This window comes from Mustela nigripes, chromosome 2 (assembly GCF_022355385.1).
Source record: "Mustela nigripes isolate SB6536 chromosome 2, MUSNIG.SB6536, whole genome shotgun sequence".
Taxonomy (NCBI): Eukaryota; Metazoa; Chordata; class Mammalia; order Carnivora; family Mustelidae; genus Mustela; species Mustela nigripes.
In genome coordinates, this window is record NC_081558.1 from 20,894,093 (window position 1) to 20,917,452 (window position 23,360).

General features: G+C 45.9%; 2 protein-coding genes across 2 annotated transcripts; both read left to right on the forward strand.

Moving 5' to 3' along the window:
• Nucleotides 1-1,151: 1,151 nt before the first annotated feature.
• Nucleotides 1,152-5,485, forward strand: LOC132010415 (IQ domain-containing protein F5-like). The gene is made up of 4 exons (XM_059388285.1): nucleotides 1,152-1,157; nucleotides 3,650-3,739; nucleotides 4,892-5,210; nucleotides 5,358-5,485. The coding sequence occupies exons 1-4, from the start codon at nucleotides 1,152-1,154 to the stop codon at nucleotides 5,483-5,485; spliced, it is 543 nt and encodes a 180-aa protein (XP_059244268.1).
• An 8,689-nt stretch (nucleotides 5,486-14,174) lies between these two features.
• IQCF3 (IQ motif containing F3) lies at nucleotides 14,175-15,543 on the forward strand. The gene is made up of 3 exons (XM_059387836.1): nucleotides 14,175-14,192; nucleotides 14,361-14,405; nucleotides 15,136-15,543. Exons 1-3 carry the CDS (start codon nucleotides 14,175-14,177, stop codon nucleotides 15,541-15,543), a joined length of 471 nt encoding a protein of 156 aa, XP_059243819.1.
• The last annotated feature ends 7,817 nt before the right edge of the window (nucleotides 15,544-23,360 follow it).

The following is a 23,360-nucleotide window of genomic DNA, read 5'->3' on the forward strand; positions in this document are numbered from 1 at the left end:
AGATGCTGCTCCCTGGGACTCACTGATGGCTCGGTGCTTTTGTCTGCTGCCCTGAACTTTCCCCCTCAAGATCTGACTCTGCATTGGGTCTTTTCTGGGACGTAAAAGCAGTTCTTTTACACAAATGCCGAAAGCTGTCTGAGATACAGGGGGAAACCTGCTGAACATTCTGCATTGATCCCCTTAGCATATGGCTATGCTGGAGATTTCTAGAATTCCAGGAGGATGCAGAGACTCTGTACCCTGGAACCCGGGAACACCATTTCATATTCTTCTCTGGGTCATTTCGGAAAGGTTCTGCAGAGTTATTTTGATTGACAGGTCTGTTGTTTAGATGTTTCCAAAATGGTAATACCCTTGGCAAAAGGGCAGGGTAAGGAGGTAAGGATCCAAGATGTGCTCATACTAAAACATAATGGATTAATATTTTTGTAGTTCTGTGTGCATCTGAATTTAATACTGTTTTTTTTATTATGTTCAGTTAGCCAGCATATTGAATTTAATACTGTTTTTAAAAAAAAGAGAGAGAGAGAGACATGGTGTTACCCAAAGGGTATTTTTGGCAAGCTGGTACCCCTCCTCCCCAACCCACGCGGGTTTGTCACTTTCCTGGGGAAGGCGCGCTCCTGCGCTGATGGCACCACGTGCCTCGTGGTGCTGTCACTTTTCCAGCGTACACACACACAGAAACCAAGATCCCCAGAACTGTCCAGAGGGAGGAGGGTATGAAAGCACGAGAAGCTGTTCCGGTCAGGACAGTTCGGAGATGGCTGGCGGGCTGAGCTGGACGAGAGTGACCTGAAGCCCGGCCCCGCATCCTGGAAGAAGGGTAGCTTTAACAGTTTCCTTCATTAGAGGCTCTTGGTCTTCAGAGTTCTTTCAGGGTGATTGTTATTCTAGAAGGTTCCCAGGGCGGCGTGGGAGGGGGACGGGGGTGGGTTTGCTCTACACTATGATTGTATGTGCTCTGTTTACCCTAGCGGTATAAGAATCAAATTCTGATTTTTAATTTGAATAAATATAAGAATGCTGGGGGAGGGGGAAGACACCTGTATTTTGTTAACAAAACGTGATGAGAAGTTGAGAATAAGGCGGTGGATGAACATAGAGCAGGAGTTAAACGTGTCCAGTCGCTGTGTTGTACACCCGAAATGAACGTAACCCGTGTGTTAACTGTGATTCAATTTGAAAGAAGCGCATATAATCTGGAGACATTTCCACTTCAGATGATGGTGTGCCGAATCATTAGAATTAATCCTTTTGCTGAGAAGAACTGGAAAACTGATCAAAATATTTTTTTTTAATTTTTGCTTGAATGGGGCTCCTGGGTGGTTCAGTTGGTTAAGCATCTGCCTTCGGCTCAGGTCATGATCCCAGGGTCCTGAGATCAAGCCCCGAATTGGGCTCCCTGCTCATCGGGGAGCCTGCTTCTCCCTCTCTCTCTGCACCCCCCTGACTCATGCTCTCTGTCTCGCTCTCAAATAAATAAGTAAATAAAATCTTTAAAAAAAATAAATTTCTGCTTGAATGAATTGAAAAATAACAATATAGTAAAAAGAAACAAACAAAAAACACTTCTGGGCTGAGATCTAAGCTAAGAAAGAGATCCGGAGACGCAAGCCTTGCATTTGGGATGGTCCAACACCTACGTCTCCGAACAGATGCTTCCCTGCCTGCCCTCTTCCGTGTGTGCCAACCTCTTCCTGCCTCTTCTAGCCAACCATTGTCTTCCCTTCCCCTCACTTCACTACCTTTACACTAACACCCTCCAACCTTAAATGGCCTCCCCCTCTCTGCATACCCCCTCACTATGACTTTATCAAGTGCTTCTTTATGGTGTTTGATGAGTTTTCATGATTCTGTTTTCCCAGGTAGCCACCACCCAAAACAAGATGTAGCAAATTTCTCTCTCTCTCTTTTTTTTTTTTTTATGCTGTTTGCTGGCAAAACCTCTTATACCTTACCCCAGGTGTAAAGTCCATTTGGAATTATCTTACCAATAGTTTCATTTTGTCGGTTTTCTAACTTTTTATAAGTGGAATCATCGTGTAAATGCTCTTGGATGTCTGGCTTCTTTCATTTAGCATGTTTTTGAGGTTCACCTGTGTTATTGTGGGTGTCAGACGTTTGTCCATTTTTATTACTTTTTATTATTTCCTTAAATGAATATACCACAATTTCTTTGCCTAGTCACCGGTTGATGCACATTTGAATTATTTCCAGCATTGACCTCTTTGAATAAATTTGCTGTGAACAGGCATGCACAACTCTTTTGCAGACATGTGTTTTCATTCTTTTTTAAAATTTCTTTTTATTTATTTGACAGACAGAGATCACAAGTAGACAGACAGGCAGGCAGAGAGAGAGGAGAAAGCAGGCTCCCTACTGAGGCTCTCTGCCCAACACGGGGCTCGATCCCAGGACCCTGGGACCACGTCCTGAGCCGAAGGCAGAGGCCTTAACCCACTGAGCCACCCAGGCGCCCCTTGTGTGTAAATATCTAGGCACAGACCCACTGAGCTCTAGGGTGGATAGATGCTGAACTTCAGTAGAAACTGTCCCTTACCTTCCTGCCAGGAGTGTCATGAGGATTCAGCTGTTGTATGTCTTTGCCAATATTTGGTGTTGTCGGTATTTTTTGTGTTAGCCTTTCTCTAACGTGTTCGGTGGGGGGGATCTTATTGTGGTCTTGATTTTCCTTTTCCTCATGACTGATGATGTTGGGGAACTTTTCATGTGCTTCCTGTGCTTCCTAGCCATTCATAAATCTTTAGGGAACTGCTTATTTAAGATTTTGTTGCCAACTCATTCTTTCTAATCATTATTTGGTTCCATTGTCTGATTGAAATGAAACGCATCTAGTTGAATTCTCTCTTAATATTTAAATTGTCTCAAATTTGTGGTTTTCTCCACCAGCCTGAAATGACTGTGTCTATAAACTTTTGTGTCCATGGGCGGTATTTTCTGCGTGCTGCCTTTTTTGCCAACTTTTGGGCACTTAATGGTAAGAAAGAGTGGGCAAGGACTTCCATATTTTCACCAAAAAAGAACTCAACTGTCTGGAACCATCCTGGAGCCCGAGTCACAGGTGCCCTTATGACATCACATCTCTGTCTCTTCCTCCCCTCTTCCTGCCAGGCTGCGGCGGGGAGAGTACAGACCTGGGAGCAATGGAACCATCATGCTCCTATCATGGGGAATTTAGGGGATTATAGACCTGAGGGACTTTGAACCATCCATATCCAAGTCATGGGCATTCGGTTTTGTGTAAGAGAGAGCCACCCAAAGTTGCAGTCAGGGGAAGGTGGATTTCCACAGTTAACTCAGGATGTGAGGGGCACCTGGGTGGCTCAGTGGGTTAAAGCCTCTGCTTTCGGCTCGGGTCGTGGTCCTGGGGTCCTGGGATCGAGCCCCACATCGGGCTCTCTGCTCAGCAGGGAGCCTGCTTCCTCCTCTCTCTCTGCTGCCTCTCTGTCTGCTTGTGATCTCTGTCTGTCAAATAAATAAAATCTTAAAAAAAAAAAAAAAACTCAGGATGCGAGTTCTACATCGAGGGGCTCTGGGCCAGGCAGGAGGTTGAGTATGTGGTGGACTTAGCATGAAGTTGTACACAGTTCTAATGATAGCGTTCTCTGAACTCTGATTACAGAAGGATGGCAATGTTTGTGAAATCGTGATAGAAGATATTGAGGAAACCACTTTGAGGAAAGAGGAAGAGGAAGAGAAAGTGGAAGAAAAAGTGGAAGAGAAAGAGGAAGAAAAAAAAGAGAAAAAGAAGAAAAAGAAAGAGACTCCACCCCCACCCCCACCCCCTCCACCTCCACCTCCACCTCCCCCACCCCCACCAGCAAAGGTAGGTCAGTGGAGGCCCTCAAAGTTGAGGGTGACTCTTATTTGCAAGGAGTGTTGGGTTGTCTTCTCTGTGCCCCATAGCATGGCATGATCCTAGAATCTGTCACCGGGACCAGGTTCCATGTGTGAGTACAAGGTTGGGCTTTGATGATTCCTCGAGAACAATAAGCATAAGCCAGAATGTCCCAGGCCAATTGAAATGAACGGTTGCCCTACCCAGAGCTGGAATGAGTAGGGCAACCATTCATCCTGATTGGCTTGGGACATTCCGCTTTATCCTTGGTTATCCTCTCCTCCAAGTTCCTTCTCGGTCAGAGAAAGGTGGGTGACGGAGGCACAGAGACTTGGTCGTAAGGACGGGAACCCCTGACAAGTGGGACTCAGACCCTGCCAAGCTGGGGAGTGGGGCAGTGAGGCTGTGTTTGGAGAAGGCATTGCCACGTGCAGGGAAAGCCGAGTATAGAACTGGGAGTGTGCGTGTACACGTGTGCACGTATGCGTGCTAACTGACGTTTAAGATGTGAGAACCCCACGAAGTGAAAGTGAGAGATAAATGAGAAGGACTCCACACTGCATGGAGCAGGGAAACTTGTACTACTGCGACTTGATGGAGAGACACAGCAGGTTGTGGGTTGAGCTGGATGGAGTCAGGCATGAATGCAAACAAAGACTGCCACTTCTCCAGCCACCTGGGTGGGGTGGAGGGGAAGGAATACGCAGCCCAGGTAGGTGGCCAGGCCCAGGCCCAGGTGGAACGTGATGCATGGCGTGCTTCTTCCAGACAGGCCAGCCAGGATAGCTAGTGCCAGAATGTTCCATTCTACAGTCCAGGAGCCTGAGCCCCGGGGGGCAATCTGAGGTCCATTGAGAGAGAGGCGCAGAGACCAGACACCTATCTGGTCTACTGGCTCCCTGCCCAGTGCTCCTGAACTTCTGAGCAAGCCCTGCTTGGCCTGCCCTGGAGCTGAGGTGGGTGGGGAATGTTCCCTGAGGATCCTTTGTTTATCTTTGCCACCTCTCTCCCCCCCCAAAAAAGAAGCATCCTGACCGAGAGCAGAAAGCCATAAAGATCCAGGCGTGGTGGCGGGGCACCCTGGTGCGCAGGACCTTGCTGCACGCGGCCCTCAGAGCATGTGTCATTCAGCACTGGTGGAAGCTGATGCTGACCAAGCTGCTGGAGAGGAGAAAGAGAGCAGCCCTCGAGTCCTTCTCGCGACGAGAATGGGCAGTGGTCCAGCTGCAATCCTTGGTCCGCATGTGGCGCGTCCGCCAGCGCTACTGCCGTTTGCTCCACGCTGCCCGCATCATCCAGGTCTACTGGCGCTGGCATAACTGCCATTCCCGTGGCTTTTTCCAGGGTACCTACGACCTCACGGCATCCCATCTGGGTCTTGAACTTGAGATTTTTTTGGGCTCACAGATTTGTCGGATTACAGACTGCATCCCCTTCCCAATAAAGAACTGATCAGGTCTGCTCCACCTCTGCGTCAACGGGTCTCTTTCAGGCCGGCCCCCGGAGGGCCATGTGTCAGCAGAGGGTCAGGGAAAATGGCTGCAGAGACTAGGCCTGGCACAGTCTGCTCAAGGAGGGGCCCAGGAGTCTGAGCATCTGGTGCTGGAGGGTGGGGCCTGAAACCCGGGAGCCTCCCCGTCTGACACTGGGGGAGGAGACTTGGGGTCGCAGGGCCACCCACTCAGCCAACTCAAGGGAGACTCCTTCACAGTGTGGTCCATGCACATGGCGCCCCCTGTGACTGTGCCCCATGGAGGGTTCTTCATTCTTCACTGTCTTCCCATCACATTTAGAACAAGTCCAAAAACCCTCCTGGGGTCTCCATAAGCCTGCATGGTCCAGGCCTGGCCATGTCTTCCTGGCCCCCTGCCTTTCAGATCGCCCCCGCACCTCCACATTTTCATCTCAGCACTTTGCACTTGCTGCTTCCTCTCCTTAGATAGCCTTTCCAGGTGGGGCATCCCCTCCACTCATGTGTGTCTCTGCCCCATGCTCCCTCCTCAGGGAGACCTCCTTCGACCATCTTATTGAAATGACTTCCCCACCCTGTACTGTACGTTCTAGTCCCTGACCCTGCTTTCCTGCTTTCAAAGTCCCCGTTGCTACCCAAGATTATCTCACATCATTTTCTGTTTTTTATTGCCCCCAGTAGAGGGTGAGCTCCAGGAGAGCAAGACTCTGGGTTCAGTGCTGTTCCCGGAACCTAGGTCAGTAGTTCTCTCTTCTTCTCCCTCTCTCTTCCATAAATAAATAAACACACACACACACACACACACACACACACATATATATGGGACAAATAACATATATATATGTATACACACACACACACACACATATATATGCTATTCTACATATTCTACATAATAAGCCATTTTTTCATCCTTAAAAAAAAATCCCTTTTGGGTTTGGGAGAGACTGCCCTTCCTAGGGCCAGCCAGTCCTTAGAGATAGCAAAGGACTCATTCCAGAGCATGCTTTTCATCCGCAAAGGAACCAGTGCAGGGCCATACCTCCTCTTTCTTTGTCCTGTACACCCCAGGGGGCCATAGTCCTCTGCTTTAATCGTCCTAAACCAGGTGTACCAAGCATCTGTATAACTTCGTGGCCACAGAAAATACTCAAACCAGTCAATCCTACACTGTTCACCCTATCCTGCCTTGTCTTTCCCACTCCAACAAAAGCCATGGGAAAAGCTGTTTTCTCAGTCCTGTCTTCTGCCGCCCGACCACACCTGATGCCTCCCCCGTGACCCTGCATGACATGGGGTGACCTCCTCTTTCAGACGTCGGAGTATAACAGATTTTGTGTTCTTGTGCTTCTATTCTGTTATGGTTGCACCTGACAGACCATCACATAAAAGGACACAGAACATGAATCTAATTTAAGTACATTTCACGTAACCATTTCTAGATTCACCACATAACCTTAACCATTAACGTAAGACTAACAATTCAGTGGCATTTAGTACCTTCATGGTGTTAAGCAACGACTATCATCTGTACCAAGTTCTAAAACATTTTCACCATCCTAAATGAAAACCTTGTGCCCCTGAAACAATCACTTTTCAGCACCCCTTCCTCCAGCCAATGGCAACCACCAGTCTGCAGCCTGTCTCCAGAGATTTCCCTATGGGACACTTTCGGTATAAATGAAATCATAAAATATTTTGTGTCTGGTTTTACTTAACACGTTTCGGAGGCTCATCACCCTGTAGCATGCATCAGTACTTCATTACTTTTTAAAAAAGATTTATTATTTTAGAGGGACTGAGAGAGAGAATCTCAAGCAGATGCCCCACTGAGCATGGAGCCCAGTGTGGGTCTGGATCTCATAACCATAAGATCATGATCTGAGCCAAAATCAAGAGTCAGATGCTTAACCTTACTGAGCAACCCAGGTGCCTCTTGTTCTTGGTTGCTTTTTTATTTGGAAGATTTTATTTATTTGACAGAGCAAGAGCACAAGGAAGTGGCAGGCAGAAGGAGAAGGAGAAGCAGGCTCCTGCTGAGCAAGGAGCCCAACATGGCTTGATCCCAGGACCCTGGGATCATGACCTGAGCCGAAGGCAGAGGCTTAACCCACTGAGCCACCCACGTGCCCCTCTTTGTTACTCTTTATGGGTGATTGGTATGTTTTGTCTGGCTATACCAGCTTTTGTTTATCCACTCATCTTTTGATAGACATTTGGATTGGGTGCACCTTTTGGCTGCTGTGAATGATGCCACTACGAATACTTAGCATTTACACCATTTCACATTCCCACCAACGATGTACAGGCTCCAATTTCCCTACACTCTTGTTGACACTTGTTATTGTCTTTTTTTCAAATTCTTGCCAACTTAGTGGGAAGTGGTATCTCACTGCAGTATTATTTGCACTTCCCTTGTGATGAATGATGTTAGGTATCTTCTCATGCTTTTTGGCCATTTGCACACCTTTGGAGGAACATCTGTTCAAGTTTTGAAAAGAGACTTTTCATTAGGTTGTGGCTTTCTTTGGTGGTTTCAGTAAATACTTATGTAATGAATGAGTACATGATCCTACCAGACCATGGATTTGTGGTTTCACTATGGTTCACACCCTACTTTCTAGAAACACATGTCCTACCATCCCTGAATGAATCGCTTTGACAACCATCTTCGAACCGTCATGCCCAATAGACACATTATTCTAGGGCTTCTTGAGTTATTATCCCTCCCTGATAACGTTCCCATATGTGTGAGTGTGTGTGTGTACCAGGTGGTGGAGGGGGGATCTACTGTTGTCTCTTCATTTCAGCTACAGATCCTTCCCCGTTGCTTTTCATCTGCCTATGTGTCTCTGTCTATCTCTCATAATTTCATCTTTCACTATATAATTATCTGTTTATGTTCCTCAGTATCTTTCTCCTTCGGTCCAGACCTTCTTCTCTACACATTTCATAATGTCATGTCTCCTTGTCTCTGTCGTTTCAATTTGCTGGATTTTCTGGATCTGTATGTTTCTGGTAGAGATCGTTAATAGTTAACCTGCTAATTCTCAGACACAGTTCTGCTCTTCTAGACCCTGCTTACTCCTTATCCCTAAGAACTCCACAAAGATGAGAGGGACAGGTCTCATGGAGGGCACCAGCATGGTTGCTCCTGGATGATGGAGGCATCATCCATCATCCATCATGGATCAGCCTAGGATATGTGCAAGTACTTAGAGGAATGTCAAAATATTTTATGCCTATGGTTCAGGGATGAGCACATGGCGCAAGTCAGGCCAGTGAGTCTCCATTCTGGTATGGTTTTGGAACTCTTAGGATTGCCAACTATAAAGATTATGAAACCAGAGCTGCTATAGACACCACATGGAAATAGCTGAGAATGGAGTTGACACAGAGGAAAGTAGATCCAACAGGTGCCAGGAGAGAAAGGAAGCTCTGAGGATTGCTTTGGGCCTCTGGATCCAGCCATGCCTGAAGCTACCACTACCTATACTATGGGAATTCATTTTGTGAGACAATCAACCTTCATTTTCACTTAAGTCAGTTTGCTGAGACAGATAGCAAAAGAATAGGAGATCTCAATAGATTAATAAACACTTAGATTGAATTTTATGTGAGCTGGTTTTCAGAAAGTGGTTTTCAAAAATTAGTTTTTTAATTAGAAACTTGGCAGAAGGTGTGCTTAGGGAATTCTTGACAGTAAGTGTGGAATTATCTCTCATTTAATGTGCCCAAAGGACCAAAGCATTCTTGTAATGCTGTGCAGCGTGGTGAAATGGAAAAGTGTTGTGGATTAATGGGTAATTCTTCCAATTATCTAGAATCAGAATGGCCAGAATATTAATCTAATCATGGATTGGTCACCTATGAGCCAAATGTGGAGTCTTTAATTAGCCTAGTTCAACAAGTCAGCAGGAGGGAGCCATGGGCAACCATCAGCCATTTATGAAACAACTGTATTAGGAATAAATAAAATTGTCCCATCCTTCCCTTGCCCTCTACTCAGCTTACACAAAGCATATGTGTGGCAGCCTTCACTTCCAGGATAACCTCTGAGCTCTACCTCCTAAAAAGAGTAGGCAGTCGTCCCATGGAAATCCTATTATATGTGTTGGACCTAGGAGAGAAATAGACCAATGCTTTTCAAACAGTAGCATATGTTACAACCACGTAGAGGGCTCATTAAAAAAGATCCCTGGGATCCACCCAGCACTTCTGATTCAGTAGAGGGTCCCAAGAACGGGTATCCCTAATAAGTTTCCAGGTGATGCTATGACTTCTGTTCTAGAGACCACTTTGAGCACCACTGGGGTGGAGCGTAACTATGTGGTCACTGTGAATGCCAACACAACCAAAGAAACAAACTTCAAATAAATTGGAAGTTTATTTCTCTTTCCCAAAGAAGTTCAGAAATAGGTGCCCAGGCCCAGTTGGAACTTCACAGGGGGAGGAATCCTGCCCCTTCTAACTTGCTACTTGGCTATATATAATCTCTAGCCCAAGGTCACTTCATGATCCTGAATGGCTCCTGAGGTTTCTTTTGGTTACTGTTTTTTTTTTTTTTTTTAAGATTTTATTTATTTGACAGGCAGAGATCACAGGTAGGCAGAGAGGCAGGCAGGGAAGGGGGCCCTGAGATCATGAGACCATGATGAGATCATGACCTGAGCTGAAGGCAGAGGCTTTACTCCACTGAGCCACCCAGGCGCCCCTCTTTTTGTTATTGTTGTTTTGTTTTTTAAGGAGGCGCCACACTATTGGAGCCCAACCTGGGGCCCAAACTCACGACCTTGAGATCAAGACCTGCGCTGAGATCAAGAGTCAGAGCTTAACTGACTGAGCCACCCAGACACCGCAGCTACTTCAATTTCAATATTCCCATCCAGTCTAGCCAGCAAGGAGAAAAGAGGAAGAGAAAGTCATACTCCTTCTCTTTTAGGGCATATCCTTGAAGTTACACATACCACTTCTTTTCTCTCTCTCTCTCTTTTTTTTTTTTTTACAAATACTTTTTTTTATTATGTTAGTCACCATACAGTACTTCGTTACCTTTTGATACAGTCTTCCATGTTTCCTTGTTTGCAGTGCCCATTGCAACACGTGCCCTCCTTAATACCCATCACCCTTACACATGCCACTTCTGTCCATAACTCAAAGGCTACAAAAGAAGACTAAATAAAAGGAGAAATATACCATATATTATTGATAGAATGAGTTACCATTGTAAAGTTGTCAGTTATCTCCAAATTTATAAGTTAAATTCAATTCCTATAAATATCTCATGAAGACTTTTTGGGAACTTGACAAACCTATACAAAAAAAAAAAATCACATTGAATAAGTGTCCATAATTAGTCAAGACAATTTAAAAAAAAAGAGACTAGGAGGTGGGAATACCATAAGTCACATTAAAATGTACCACAAGAATATAATAACAACAGTATGTAATTGAGGCACCAACCACTAAGAATCTGAGATGAGGAATAAACATTTATTTTTTTTAAAGATTTTATTTATTTATTTGACAGAGAGAGAGATCACAAGTAGGCAGAGGGGCAGGCAGGGGGTGGGGGCGGGGGGGAGCAAGCTCCCTGTTGAGCAGAGAGCCCAATGCGAGGCTCGATCCCAGGACCCTGAGACCATGACCTGAGCCAAAGGCAGAGCCTTAACCCACTGAGCCACCCAGGCACCCCGAGGAATAAACATTTAAAAGAATTTGTTTTCCAAAGTTGGGAGAGCCTGGTGGTGGGGATTAAGGAGGGCACGTATTGCATGGAGCTCTGGCTGTGGTGCATAAACAATGAATCTTGGAACACTGAAAAATATAGAATTAAATTTTTTTTAATTTTTAATTTTTTTATAAACATATAATATATTTTAACCCCCGGGGTACAGGTATGTGAATCGCCAGGTTTACACACTTCATAGCACTCACCATAGCACATACCCTCCCCAATGTCCATAACCCCACCCCCTTCTCCCAACCTCCCTCCCCCCAGCAACCCTGTTTGTTTTGTGAGATTAAGAGTCACTTATGGTTCGTCTCCCTCCCAATCCCATCTTGTTTCATTTATTCATCTCCTACCCACTTAACCCCCCCATGTTGTATCTCCACTTCCTCATATCAGGGAGATCATATGATAGTTGTCTTTCTCTGCTTGACTTATTTCGCTAGAATTAATTTAAAAAAAAAATAAACAAATAAAAAGAATTTGTTGTATTTCCCCTTCACCCCATTCTCCTCCTTCATGTGTATAGCGGGACAATAACCCTCTTCCACCCTAGCAGAAGAGAAGTTTTATTTTCTGCATAAGCTGAACCAGAGAGCATCTAGACTCTGGGATTTCAGTCTTGGCTGAAGGCAGAGGTGAAGCTCCGTACCAAAATGGAGGGATTAACTGAAACTTCACAGGCCAAACAGCAAGGCCTCCAGCCCTCTCTGCTGGATCACCTGCCTGTAGGCTTGTGCTCAGGCTTCATTCTACTCTCTGACTCAGTGTTCCGGGATTCCCCTCTGGGGCATCAGTTAATTATTGCCACACAAATGCTGCATAGCAAACTGCCACAGCCTCAGTGGCATACCACAGTAAGCATGTTGCCCTGGGCAGTGTTTCAGTGGGGGAAGCTCTGCTCCACATGTCTCTCATCCTCCTTTTCATACCAGTAGGCTACCCGTCACTTCCTTGTTGGCAATGGTAGAAGTGCAAGAGGGCAAACATAAATTGGCAAAGACTTCTGAAGCCAAAGTCAAATTTGCCTTTCATCATTCCACTTTACTCTCAGGCCAGAGCATGTTGCACTGTTAAACCCAAGGCACAGGACGATAGCTCTTTCCCCTTATGGGAAGAAAGCACAAAGTTCTATAGGAAAATATATGCACCTAGGATGATTAAAGCAATCTATCACAAGTTCCAAAGAATAAAACAAGTGAATAGTGGTATTTGGCCCACCACCCCACTGAAACAAAACCCAACTCTGCCTTATTAACCTACACTGAGTGGCGCCAATTAGTAAGCCCCACCAATGCACACTGAGCTTCCCTTTGGCATTCCAGTGCCATGCTTATACACATGAAGAGACAACCAAGGATTATAAACATGAGAGACGGAGATAAAAACAAAAACAGAAAAAAGGGGAATTAAATTAAATAGAGACAATATGGGAAACAAGAAAAAGTTTTAAAAAACCAAACAAACAATTAAAACTAATATTCCTAGTAAAAGATAACAAACCAATGAAACAAGAATAGTGTGCTACAAAAGGAGAATAGTCTGAGGACAAGAACGAGCTCTTGAAAGTTAAGACTCTTTTAAAAATGGAGAAAATCTTCCAGAAAGTAGAACAAAAAAACAGAGTTAGAAAATAGCATAGGGGTGCCTGGGAGGCACAGTTGGTTAAATGTGCTACTCTTGATTTCAGCTCCGGTCATGATCTCAGGGTCATGGGGTCAAGCCCCACATCAGGATCCCTGCTAAGCATGGAGTCTGCTTGTCCCTCTCCCTCTGCTCCTCCCCTGCTCATGCTCTCTCTCAAAAATAAATAAATAAATAAATAAATAAAACAAAATTGTGTAGAATATATTGGAAAATAAGAGAATCGATCAATGATGAACTAGTAGGATTTCTATAAGTATTAAATTGAGAAAATTAAAAGGTAAAAATTATTTCTTTTATTATTTTTTTAAAGATTTTTATTGACTTATTTGACAGAGAAGAAGAGCAAGATAGCATAAACAGGGGAAGCAACAGAGGGAGAGGGAGAAGCAGGCTCCCCATTGAGCAGGGAGCCCATGTGGAGCTCCAACCCAGAACCTTGGGATCATGATCTGAACTGGAGGCAGACACTTAACTGACTGAGCCAACTGGGCATCCTGGTAGAAATTATTTTTTAGACACCAATACAGTAAGGCTTCCCAGAGTTGGGTCATACAAATTTTATAAACTAACATGCCTCATACAATGATCTCAGAGAGGCTGAGAACAACATACCTATTGGGTACAAGGGATATGGGATGGTTAGCTCAGAGATTAATTATATACCAGGATTCTCAGAGTAGAACACATTAGTGACATCACTGTTTAAAGATTCTTCTAACATGGGTTGCCTGGGCATCTGCCTTTGGCTCAGTCATGATTCCAGGGTCCTGGCATCAAGCCCTGCATTGGGCTCCTTACTAGGTGGGAAGCCTGCTTCTCCCTCTCCCATTCTCCCTGCTGGTGTTCCATCTCTCCCTGTGTCTCACACTATCAAATAAATAAATAAAATATTTTTTTAAAAAAAGAAAAAAATCATATATTGGCTTATTAGGCACCAAACAGCAAAAGAACAGAGGGTTACAGCAGTTGGGAGGGTGTAGAAATTGGCTGAGGTACCTCCATCCTAACCCTTCCTTGGCCCCTTCAGTTCAGCCTCCATATTCACAGTGATCCTCATTCCCACACATTGAGGAAGGGCACAGTGGCAGAGAAGGCAGGACGCAGAGAGCAGCCTGAGCCCATATGCCTTTCTCAGCGTTGGGTGAGCTGCTGTCCTCAGTGGTTGATGACAGGAAGGTCCTGTGGGTGGGCTGAATAGAAGTCACCCTTGGGAAAGGACAGACTCACGGGGGCTGTGGTTTCACAAAGAACATTAGCCCATCCCTGGCAGGAGGGAAATGGGCAGATGTTTCCTCTTTATCCAACAACTTTGAGCCTGAAGAAGGCCACCTGGTCCCTGGGTCATAGTTGCCCTTGTGACATCATGGTCATCTCCCCCTCTTCCACCCTTTCTGCCTCTGGCAGGACCAATGGAGCGGCAACCAGAGGGGGTGTGAACACCAGAAAGACTGCCCCAAACCATGGGCAATAAGTGCTGCGTAAGACAGTCAGGCACCCCCCCTCCCTGGGGATGGGGAGCCGGCCCATGGCAGAAGGACACACCAGATGACTTCAAAGGACTCAGAAAAAATGGGGAGGTAGGGCTTTGAGGACTCCGCCCAGAAGCTGGTCCCCACTCATGCTTTCTCCCTATATTCTGATTGCAGAAGTCTGGTCCAGATGAGGATGCACTAGAGGAAGAAAGACTGAAGGTAGGTGGCGCCCAGGAGTACGAGAGAACCACAGATCACTGATCATCTGGCCACAGAGCCCCCGGAAAAGGGGAGGAGCCATCTCTGGTCCCACAGCTAAGGAGTCACTTCAGTGTGTCTCTCTTGTCCCCATAAATTCCCTCCCTGTTGTACGTGAGCTGTGTGAAGCTTGAAGAGACAGCAGCAAGGTGGGGCAGCTGGGGCACGGCAGAGGGCACTGGAAAGCTGGAAGGATATGGGGGTGACCGAGAGGTAGTAATGGAAATTAAGAGAAGTGAGGTAAGAGCGAGATCTCAAAAGGTCATGGCATGGCGTGGAAGCGTCAGGAGGCGATATCCCAGGCGGGGATTGGGGCTGAGCTGCAGGCCATAAACACAGAAAGGGTCATCGTCAGAGGAACTTTCAGTCCCTCACACCCATGCCAGGGCTTCTGGATCAGAAAGTGTTTCCACTGATTCCATGAACCTGGGAAGACCAGAGAGGAAGCATCTCCCCCTTGTGTAGATGAGGACCCCGAGACTCAGAGGACGAGCCCATGTGTCTGTGGCCACAGACAAGACAGTAGAGGCAAAACCCCACCCGGGACTCCTGGGTCCCCAGAACCACCAGGGGGAAGCCTGGTTGCTAAGAGAGAAGATGAGAGCTCCTCCGTGGCAGACGCCAGCCTAGTGGGCTTTCACAACGCATTCACGCAGAGTCCTCTGCTTTGCTTTGTCAGCGGCTTCGCGAGAAACGCCGCAGAGCCCGGATCAAGGCCCGGATCAAGGCCCGGATCAAGGCGGCCAGGAAAATCCAGGCCTGGTGGCGTGGCACCCTGGTGCGCCGCACCCTGCTGGCGGCCGCCCTCTGGGCCTGGGTGATCCAGAACTGGTGGAGGGCGGTGCTGTGCAGGCGGGTTCTTCAGCGGCGGCAGGACCTGCTGAAGATCTACGTCATCCAGGAGAAGGCAGCCGTCAGGCTCCAGTCCTGGGTTCGCATGTGGCAGTGCCACCGACGTTACTGCCACATATGGCACGCCCTCTGCATCCTCCAGGTCCCAAAAAGCTGCTTCGCCTTACAGACCGATGACCATCTACAGGACCAGTACGACGTCCCTCCTGGGCAGCCCGAGTTCCACATCGAAATCCTATCAGTCTAAAAGTACTGCAGGGTGGAGAACCGGCTCCACCACCCCAATAAATGTCTGACCAGGTTTTGGGTGTCTCAGTGACTCGCACACCACGAAGCCCCCAAGGGTCCTGCTGTCCCTCTTCTGCGGAGGGAGACAGCTGTCTGTCCCCCGACTCCCACCCTTTAGTGCCTGTTGCCCCTGCTTTGGGCTGACTGTGCCCGAATGCCACTGACTCTGTCCACATCTGAAGCTGGCACCTGAGGCTGTTGTCACACATCCAGAGCCAAGTCTCCAGTTCCTCACCCTGGAACCATCCTTGTCTCCTGAACTTGCAGCTGGCTTTTTGGGGGGGGGGTTTATAATCCCAAAGACTCTGGACACCTCCTCTTATGAGAGTGGCCTCTCGATCTGTGCTCTCTCAGCCTGGCATTGTGGGCCAGCTGGGGCTCACAGCCATTGGCTCTCTCTCCCTCCATTTTTTAAAAAGACTTTATTTATTTATTTATTTGACAGAGAGAGAGAGAGAGAGAGAGAGATCACAAATAGAGAAGCAGGCAGAGAGAGAGGAAAGCAGACTCCCTGCTGAGCAGAGAGCTCAAAGCGGGGCTCGATCCCAGGACCCTGAGATCATGACCTGAGCGGAAGGCAGAGGCTTAACCCACTGAGACACCCAGGTGCCCCCTCCCTCTATTTTTAAAAAAATATTTTATTTATTTGACACAGAGAGAGAACGCGCGCACACAGGCAGGCAGAGGGAGAGGGAGAAGCAGGCTCTCCACCCAGCTAGGAACGTGATCTGATGTGGGACTCGATCTGAGGACCCCAGGATCATGACCTGAGCCGAAGGCAGCCTCTTAACCGACTGAGCCACCCAGATGCCCCAGATATTGGCTCTCTATTTGGCAAGCCCCCAGACTGAAGTCAGACCTTTGGTTGGCTCTCTTGGGAGCCAGACAGCCCGGAGAATGCACAGAAAGCTGGTTGGCCTTAGTGATGGCCGTTTTGCAAGTTTTGTGCTAATCTGGATGCTGTTTTCATTGGAAAATAGCATATATCGTGATGATGAGGAACCTCAGCCCTGCCTCCATCCTCAGGACCAGCCTCTGCAGGGTGCTGAAACACAAATAGGGCTCCCAAGGCTTTCCTTCTGTGCCACCTTCTGTGGGCTACCATTCTTAGTGACGTGAACGTTGTCTATGACATCCCAAGCCCTCTGCCTCTCACCTCCAGTGATTTTCACTTCCATCCTACCTGAATCACTCTCTCCTAACTGCACCAGGTATTACTGCTTCTCAAACTGCCTGTAAGGAAGTAGCATTATTATTAAAATGTTCAATCCATCATAGACCAATTCTTCTGTAAAACAAGAAAAGTGAATTCTGAGAAAAATAAATGGAAAAGGTGTACATATGAGTATACAGCTTGTTTTTAGTGGTTAGATTGAACATACATCAAACTGCTATTTCAACTTGATATACAAATTTCTAAGTGCTTCATCTCAATTTTTGTACCTAATCTTGGTGGTAATAAATGCTCACCGTAGTTCTGGTGGCATTGCCATGGTTCTTGTCATAACTGACCACAGTGACAATAGTGCTGATTTTTATCACCTTGGTCCCTAACTTTTGCTTTCGATGCTTTAGGGCAGAAGTCAGAAAACTATGGCCTAAAGTTGAGTGGTCGTGACAGGGACTGTATTGACATCAATCCTACAATACTATCTGGCCCTTTACAGAGAGTATTTGTCAACCTCTGTGCTACAATCATTGATTCTTTTGCATCGTTGCAAATGTTTCTTCAGTTCTAATCAGGACTTTGCAAAGATTGACCTTACCAGCGTTTTGCTCCCCTTGTGCCCAGCTTGGATGCCATTCTTTGTTGAGGATTCTCTTACAATTTTTACCGCCGTTGGCCCTCTCTCTAGCTCTGTATGAACCCGACCCTTCTTCACCTACTTCATCCTTCACCAAAAGAGCTGAATTTCATTGATGAAGAACAAATCACTATATTGCATGGTTGGGGTTCATAGTCACGACCACAGATGGACAGAATTCTCTGTAAATTTGCTTTTTGACCTGAAGACTTCACGCTCTTTCTTTTCTCCCCAAATGGGCAGTTCTTCCTCTTTTCCTTCTGACCTCAAATGATGATGTTATTACACAGTTAACTGAGAAAATAGCCATGGACTGGCCTCCCCATCTCCTTACCATCTCATCCCCCATCTCCATGCCATCCCTATCACACTTGTTACTTTCCTTGAGTTGAAATGAGTTGTCTTTGCACCACCCAAAGCCACCCCAACACATTATTCTTCTGGTTCTCTTCTTTTCCTTTTGCCCACTATCAACTCTTGCCTTTGCAATGATGTCTTTGTGTAATTTCATTTGTTACTCTAAATCAGTTTCTACCTTTTCACCAAATCATTTCCATCAGCATACAGTGTCCCCCACCATTAAAAACACCATTCTTGGAGCGTCTGGGTGGCTCAGTGGGTTGAGCGTCTGCTTTCCGCTCAGGTCATGATCTCAGGGTCCTGGGATCAAGCCCCACATTGGGCTCTCTGCTCAGCGAGGAGCCTGCTTTCCCCTCTTCCTGCCTGCCCCTCTGCCCACTTGTGATCTCTCTCTCTATAAATAAATAAAATCTTTTAAAAAACAATAACAACAATTCTGGTTCTTTGCATCTCCTCATAGCAAAACATGTTTTCACTGTCTCTCCTTTCACTCCTCCCTTCTCTCCTGAACTCACTTCAGTTGTACTTCCCTTCCCCCCACCCCCACAGAATCTACACCAGTCAAAATTGTTGACCGAGAGAGAGACTGCAAAAATGACCAACGTTACTGCCCTTCTTGTATCCATACCCCTTTGCAGCATGATTTTGTAGCTTTATCAATTAAGAAACAGAGTTTAGCAATTAAGAAACCTCCTTTTGTGGGGCGCTTGGGTGGTTCAGTGGGTTAAGCCGCTGCCTTCAGCTCAGGTCATGATCTCAGGGTCCTGGGATCGAGTCCCGCATCGGGCTCTCTGCTCAGCAGGGAGCCTGCTTCCTTCTCTCTCTCTCTGCCTGCCTCTCAGTGTACTTGTGATTTCTCTCTGTCAAATAAATAAATAAAATAAAATAAAATACTTAAAAAAAAAAAAAGAAACCTCCTTTTGTATCTAGGCTTCCCTGTGACTTTCTTTGGTCACTAGTATGCAGTGAAAGCAATATTGTGCCAGTTGCAAGCCTAGACTTCAAGAGGTCTTGAAAAACCATCCACCATGTAAACAAGGAGACTACTGCTGTAGCATGAGACACCACATGGGACAGAGACGAGCCATCTCTGATAAGGCCAATCTTACACCACTAGCTTCTATCACACCTGCCAACTGACCACATATTTTTGAGTGGGCCCAGCTGAGAAAAGAAACACCCAGATGAGGGGTGCCTGGGTGGCTCAGAGGGTTAAGCCTCTGCCTTCCGCTCAGGTCATGATCTCAGGGTCCTGGGATCGAGTCCCGCATCGGGCTCTCTGCTCAGCAGGGAGCTGCTTCCCTCCCTCCCTCTCGCCTACTTCTCTGCCTACTTGTGATCTCTCTCTGTGTCAAATAAATAAATAAAATCGTAAAAAAAAAAAAGAGTCACCCAGATGAGCCTAACCCATTGTCACTCCACAGAACTATGAGCTGTGTAAATGGTTATTGTTTTAAGCCTTTATGTTTTGGGTGGTTGGTTAAACAACAAAAACTACACCATCTAAAATCACCAGCTAACTTGCTTGCGTGACAATGGTGAGTTTTCTTCCCTCTTCCCTCTCTCTGCATCAGACTACAGGTTGACCACTCTATCTTACTTGAAACACTCTCTCTTTGACTTCAGAACATCGCACTCTCCGTGAATTAAAATGAATTGTCTTTGATGAATGGATAAGAAGATGTGATGTGTGGGGCACCTGGGTGTCTCAGTTGGTTAAGCCACTGCTTTCAGCTCAGGTCATGAGTCCAGAGTCTCAGGATCGAGTCCCGCATCAGATTCCCAGCTCCATGGCGAGTGTGCTTCTACCTCTGACCTTCTCCCCTCTCATGTTCTCTCTCTCTCTCAAATAAATAAATAAAATCTTAAAAAAAAAAAAAAGATGTGATGTATATACACGATGGAATATTATGCAGCCATCAAAAAACGAAATCTTGCCATTTGCAATAATGTGGATGGAACTAGAGGTTATTATGCTAAGTAAAGTAAGTCAATCAGAGAAGGACAATTATCATATGATCTCACTGATATGTGGAATTTGAGAAACAAGACAGAGGATCATAGGGGAAAAGAGGAAAAAATGAAACAAGAAGAAAGCAGAGAGGGAGATAAACCATAAGAGTCTCTTAATCTCGGGAAACAAACTGAGGGCATGGGAGGGATGGGGTGGCTGGGTGATGGACCCTGGGGAGTGTATGTATACAGACCTGTATCCCTCAAACAAATAATACATTATATATTAATAATAATAATAATTTAAAAAAGGATGGGACATCTGGGTGGCTCAATGGGGTAAGCCACTGCCTTCAGCTCAGGTCATGATCCAGGGTTCTGGGATCAAGTCCTGCGTGGGGCCCCTTGCTCGGCGGGGAGCCTGCTTCTCCCTCTGCCTCCTCTGCCTGCCTCTCCCCCTGCTTGTGCTTACTCTCTCTCTGACAAATAAAATCTTTAAAAAACAAACAAACAAACAAACAAACAAACAAGTAAAGGACAAGAAAATTGCAGTAAGATACATATAACATGAAACTTACATTGTAATGATTAGTTTTTAATTTTAAGTGTTAAAGTTTAAGCGTATGGTTTGTAACTAAGTCTATTCAAATTGTTGTACGACCATCATCACTATCTGTCTCAAGCACTTTCTCGTCTCCCCAAACTGACACATTGCACCCATTAAACAATCTCTCCATACCTTCCCAAACCTCCCCGCACCACCCTCGGCAATCCCATTTCTGCTTTCTGTCTCTCCGAAAGTAGATACTCCAGGTTTCTCATAAAAGTAGACACAATACAGTATTCAGTATTTTGTAACTGGCTTCTTTCACAGAGCATAATATTGCCAAGGTTCATCCACGTTGTAGTGTGTGTCAGAATTTCCTCCTTTTAAAAGCTGAATAATAGGGGCTCCTAGGTTGGTTGGTTAACCTACCTAGTTAATCAACTAGGTTAGTTGGTTAAGTGTCTGGCTCTTGGTTTCAGCTCAGGGCATGATTTCAGGGTCTTGAGATTGAGCCCTGTGTCGGGCTCCACACTCAGCATGGACTCCGTTTGAGATTCTCTCCCTCCCTCTCTGCCCCTCCCCCTCTCGCTTAGGCTTGCTCTCTAAAATAAAATAAATAAATAAAATCTTAAAGAAATAGAAAAAGAAAGAAAGAAATGAGTTGTCCTTGCCCCATCCCAAGTCACCCCTCCACTTTACTCTTCTGGTGCTCTTCACTGGCTGCTTCTTCTTATTTTTATCAATGGCTTCTTTGCTGATGAACCACTAAACTATGAGAGGTTCAGTCTTAAAACTTCTTTTAGTTCCACTTAATGTGTACTCCTGGATAATATCATCCAGTCACATGGTCTTAAATATCTGTTATATCCTGATGACACTCAAATCTATATCGCTATCCCTGATACGGCCTTTGAATTCTATACCAAAGGTATGGCTTCGTACTTGACATATTGTTTTTATGTCTAATGGGTTTTTTTTCCTTTCTTTTTGTTTTTTTAATTTAAATTCATTTAGCCAATATAAAACACATCATCAGTTTTTGATGTAGTGTTCAATGACTCATTAGTTGTGTATAAATAACATACAGTACTTTCAAAGATAATGTGGCAAAAACAGGATTCTCATTCCCCACCTTCTTGATTCTATACAAATTTGGTTCTCCTTGTGTCTTGACCATCCATCAAATCTATTTGATTTAAATTCCTTTCTGAACCCTCCCTTTTACTTATCTCTGTTCATTCCCATTTACATCAGCAAATGCAGTTGGCTGTGTCTCAGCAATATGGTAATATCTGAAATATAGCAGATAGTAAGATAGGAGAAACTGGACCTTACACACACTGATCTTGGGAATGTAAAGTGGAATGGCTGGCGTGGAAAGAGTTTGTTGGTTTCTCAAGAGCTAAATATAGAGTTACCATAAGACCCAGCAAATCCACTCTGAAGTATATATCCAAGAAAACTGAAAACGTAAATAAAAACAACTACAAAAATTTCATAGTAGAGTAATAGCCAAAAAAAAGTGGACCTAACCCAAATGGGTGAATTGTTAATCAAGCCGTGGTACATCTACTATTCAGCAGTAAAAAGGAACCGACTACTGATACATGCAACAAATTGTATGGGTCTCAAAGTAGAGTGCAGACCTAAAAGCGATGGGACAATTGAGCTCCTAACTATGGGGAATTTAGGGGATTGCTGACCTGAGGTATATGAATCATCTATATCAAAGGCATGGGAATTGGATGTCATATAAGAGAGAGCCACCCAAAGTTGCAAGCAGGGGAAGGTGGACTTCCACAGTTAACTGAGGATGCAAGTCCTACATCTAGGATCTCTGGGCAAGTCGGTAGTGTGTGGTGGACTTGCCACACAATTGTATGGAGAAGACTTACTGATATTTTTCCCTTGTAAACTCTAATTACAGAAGAATGAAATCATTAAGAAGGACCCAGATGAAACCACAGTGATGAAAGAAAAAGAGAAAGGGAAAGAGAAAGAAAAATAAAAAGGGAAAGGGAAAGAGAAAAAAAAGAGAAAGAGATAGAGAAAGAAGAGTCTCTACTTCCAACTCCATCCCCTCCACCAAAGGCAGGTCAATGGAGGCCTTCAAAGTTGAGGGTGACTCTTATTTGCAAGGAGTGTTGGGTTGTCTTCTCTGTGCCCCATAGCATGGTATGATCCTGGAATCTGTCACCGGGACCAGGTTCCATGTGTGAGTACAAGGTTGGGCTTTGATGATTCCTCGAGAACAATAAGCATAAGCCAGAATGTCCAGGCCAATTGAAATGAACGGTTGCCCTACCCAGAGCTGGAATGAGTAGGGCAACCATTCATCCTGATTGGCTTGGGACATTCCGCTTTATCCTTGGTTATCCTCTCCTCCAAGTTCCTTCTCGGTCAGAGAAAGGTGGGTGACGGAGGCACAGAGACTTGGTCGTAAGGACGGGAACCCCTGACAAGTGGGACTCAGACCCTGCCAAGCTGGGGAGTGGGGCAGTGAGGCTGTGTTTGGAGAAGGCATTGCCACGTGCAGGGAAAGCCGAGTATAGAACTGGGAGTGTGCGTGTACACGTGTGCACGTATGCGTGCTAACTGACGTTTAAGATGTGAGAACCCCACGAAGTGAAAGTGAGAGATAAATGAGAAGGACTCCACACTGCATGGAGCAGGGAAACTTGTACTACTGCGACTTGATGGAGAGACACAGCAGGTTGTGGGTTGAGCTGGATGGAGTCAGGCATGAATGCAAACAAAGACTGCCACTTCTCCAGCCACCTGGGTGGGGTGGAGGGGAAGGAATACGCAGCCCAGGTAGGTGGCCAGGCCCAGGCCCAGGTGGAACGTGATGCATGGCGTGCTTCTTCCAGACAGGCCAGCCAGGATAGCTAGTGCCAGAATGTTCCATTCTACAGTCCAGGAGCCTGAGCCCCGGGGGGCAATCTGAGGTCCATTGAGAGAGAGGCGCAGAGACCAGACACCTATCTGGTCTACTGGCTCCCTGCCCAGTGCTCCTGAACTTCTGAGCAAGCCCTGCTTGGCCTGCCCTGGAGCTGAGGTGGGTGGGGAATGTTCCCTGAGGATCCTTTGTTTATCTTTGCCACCTCTCTC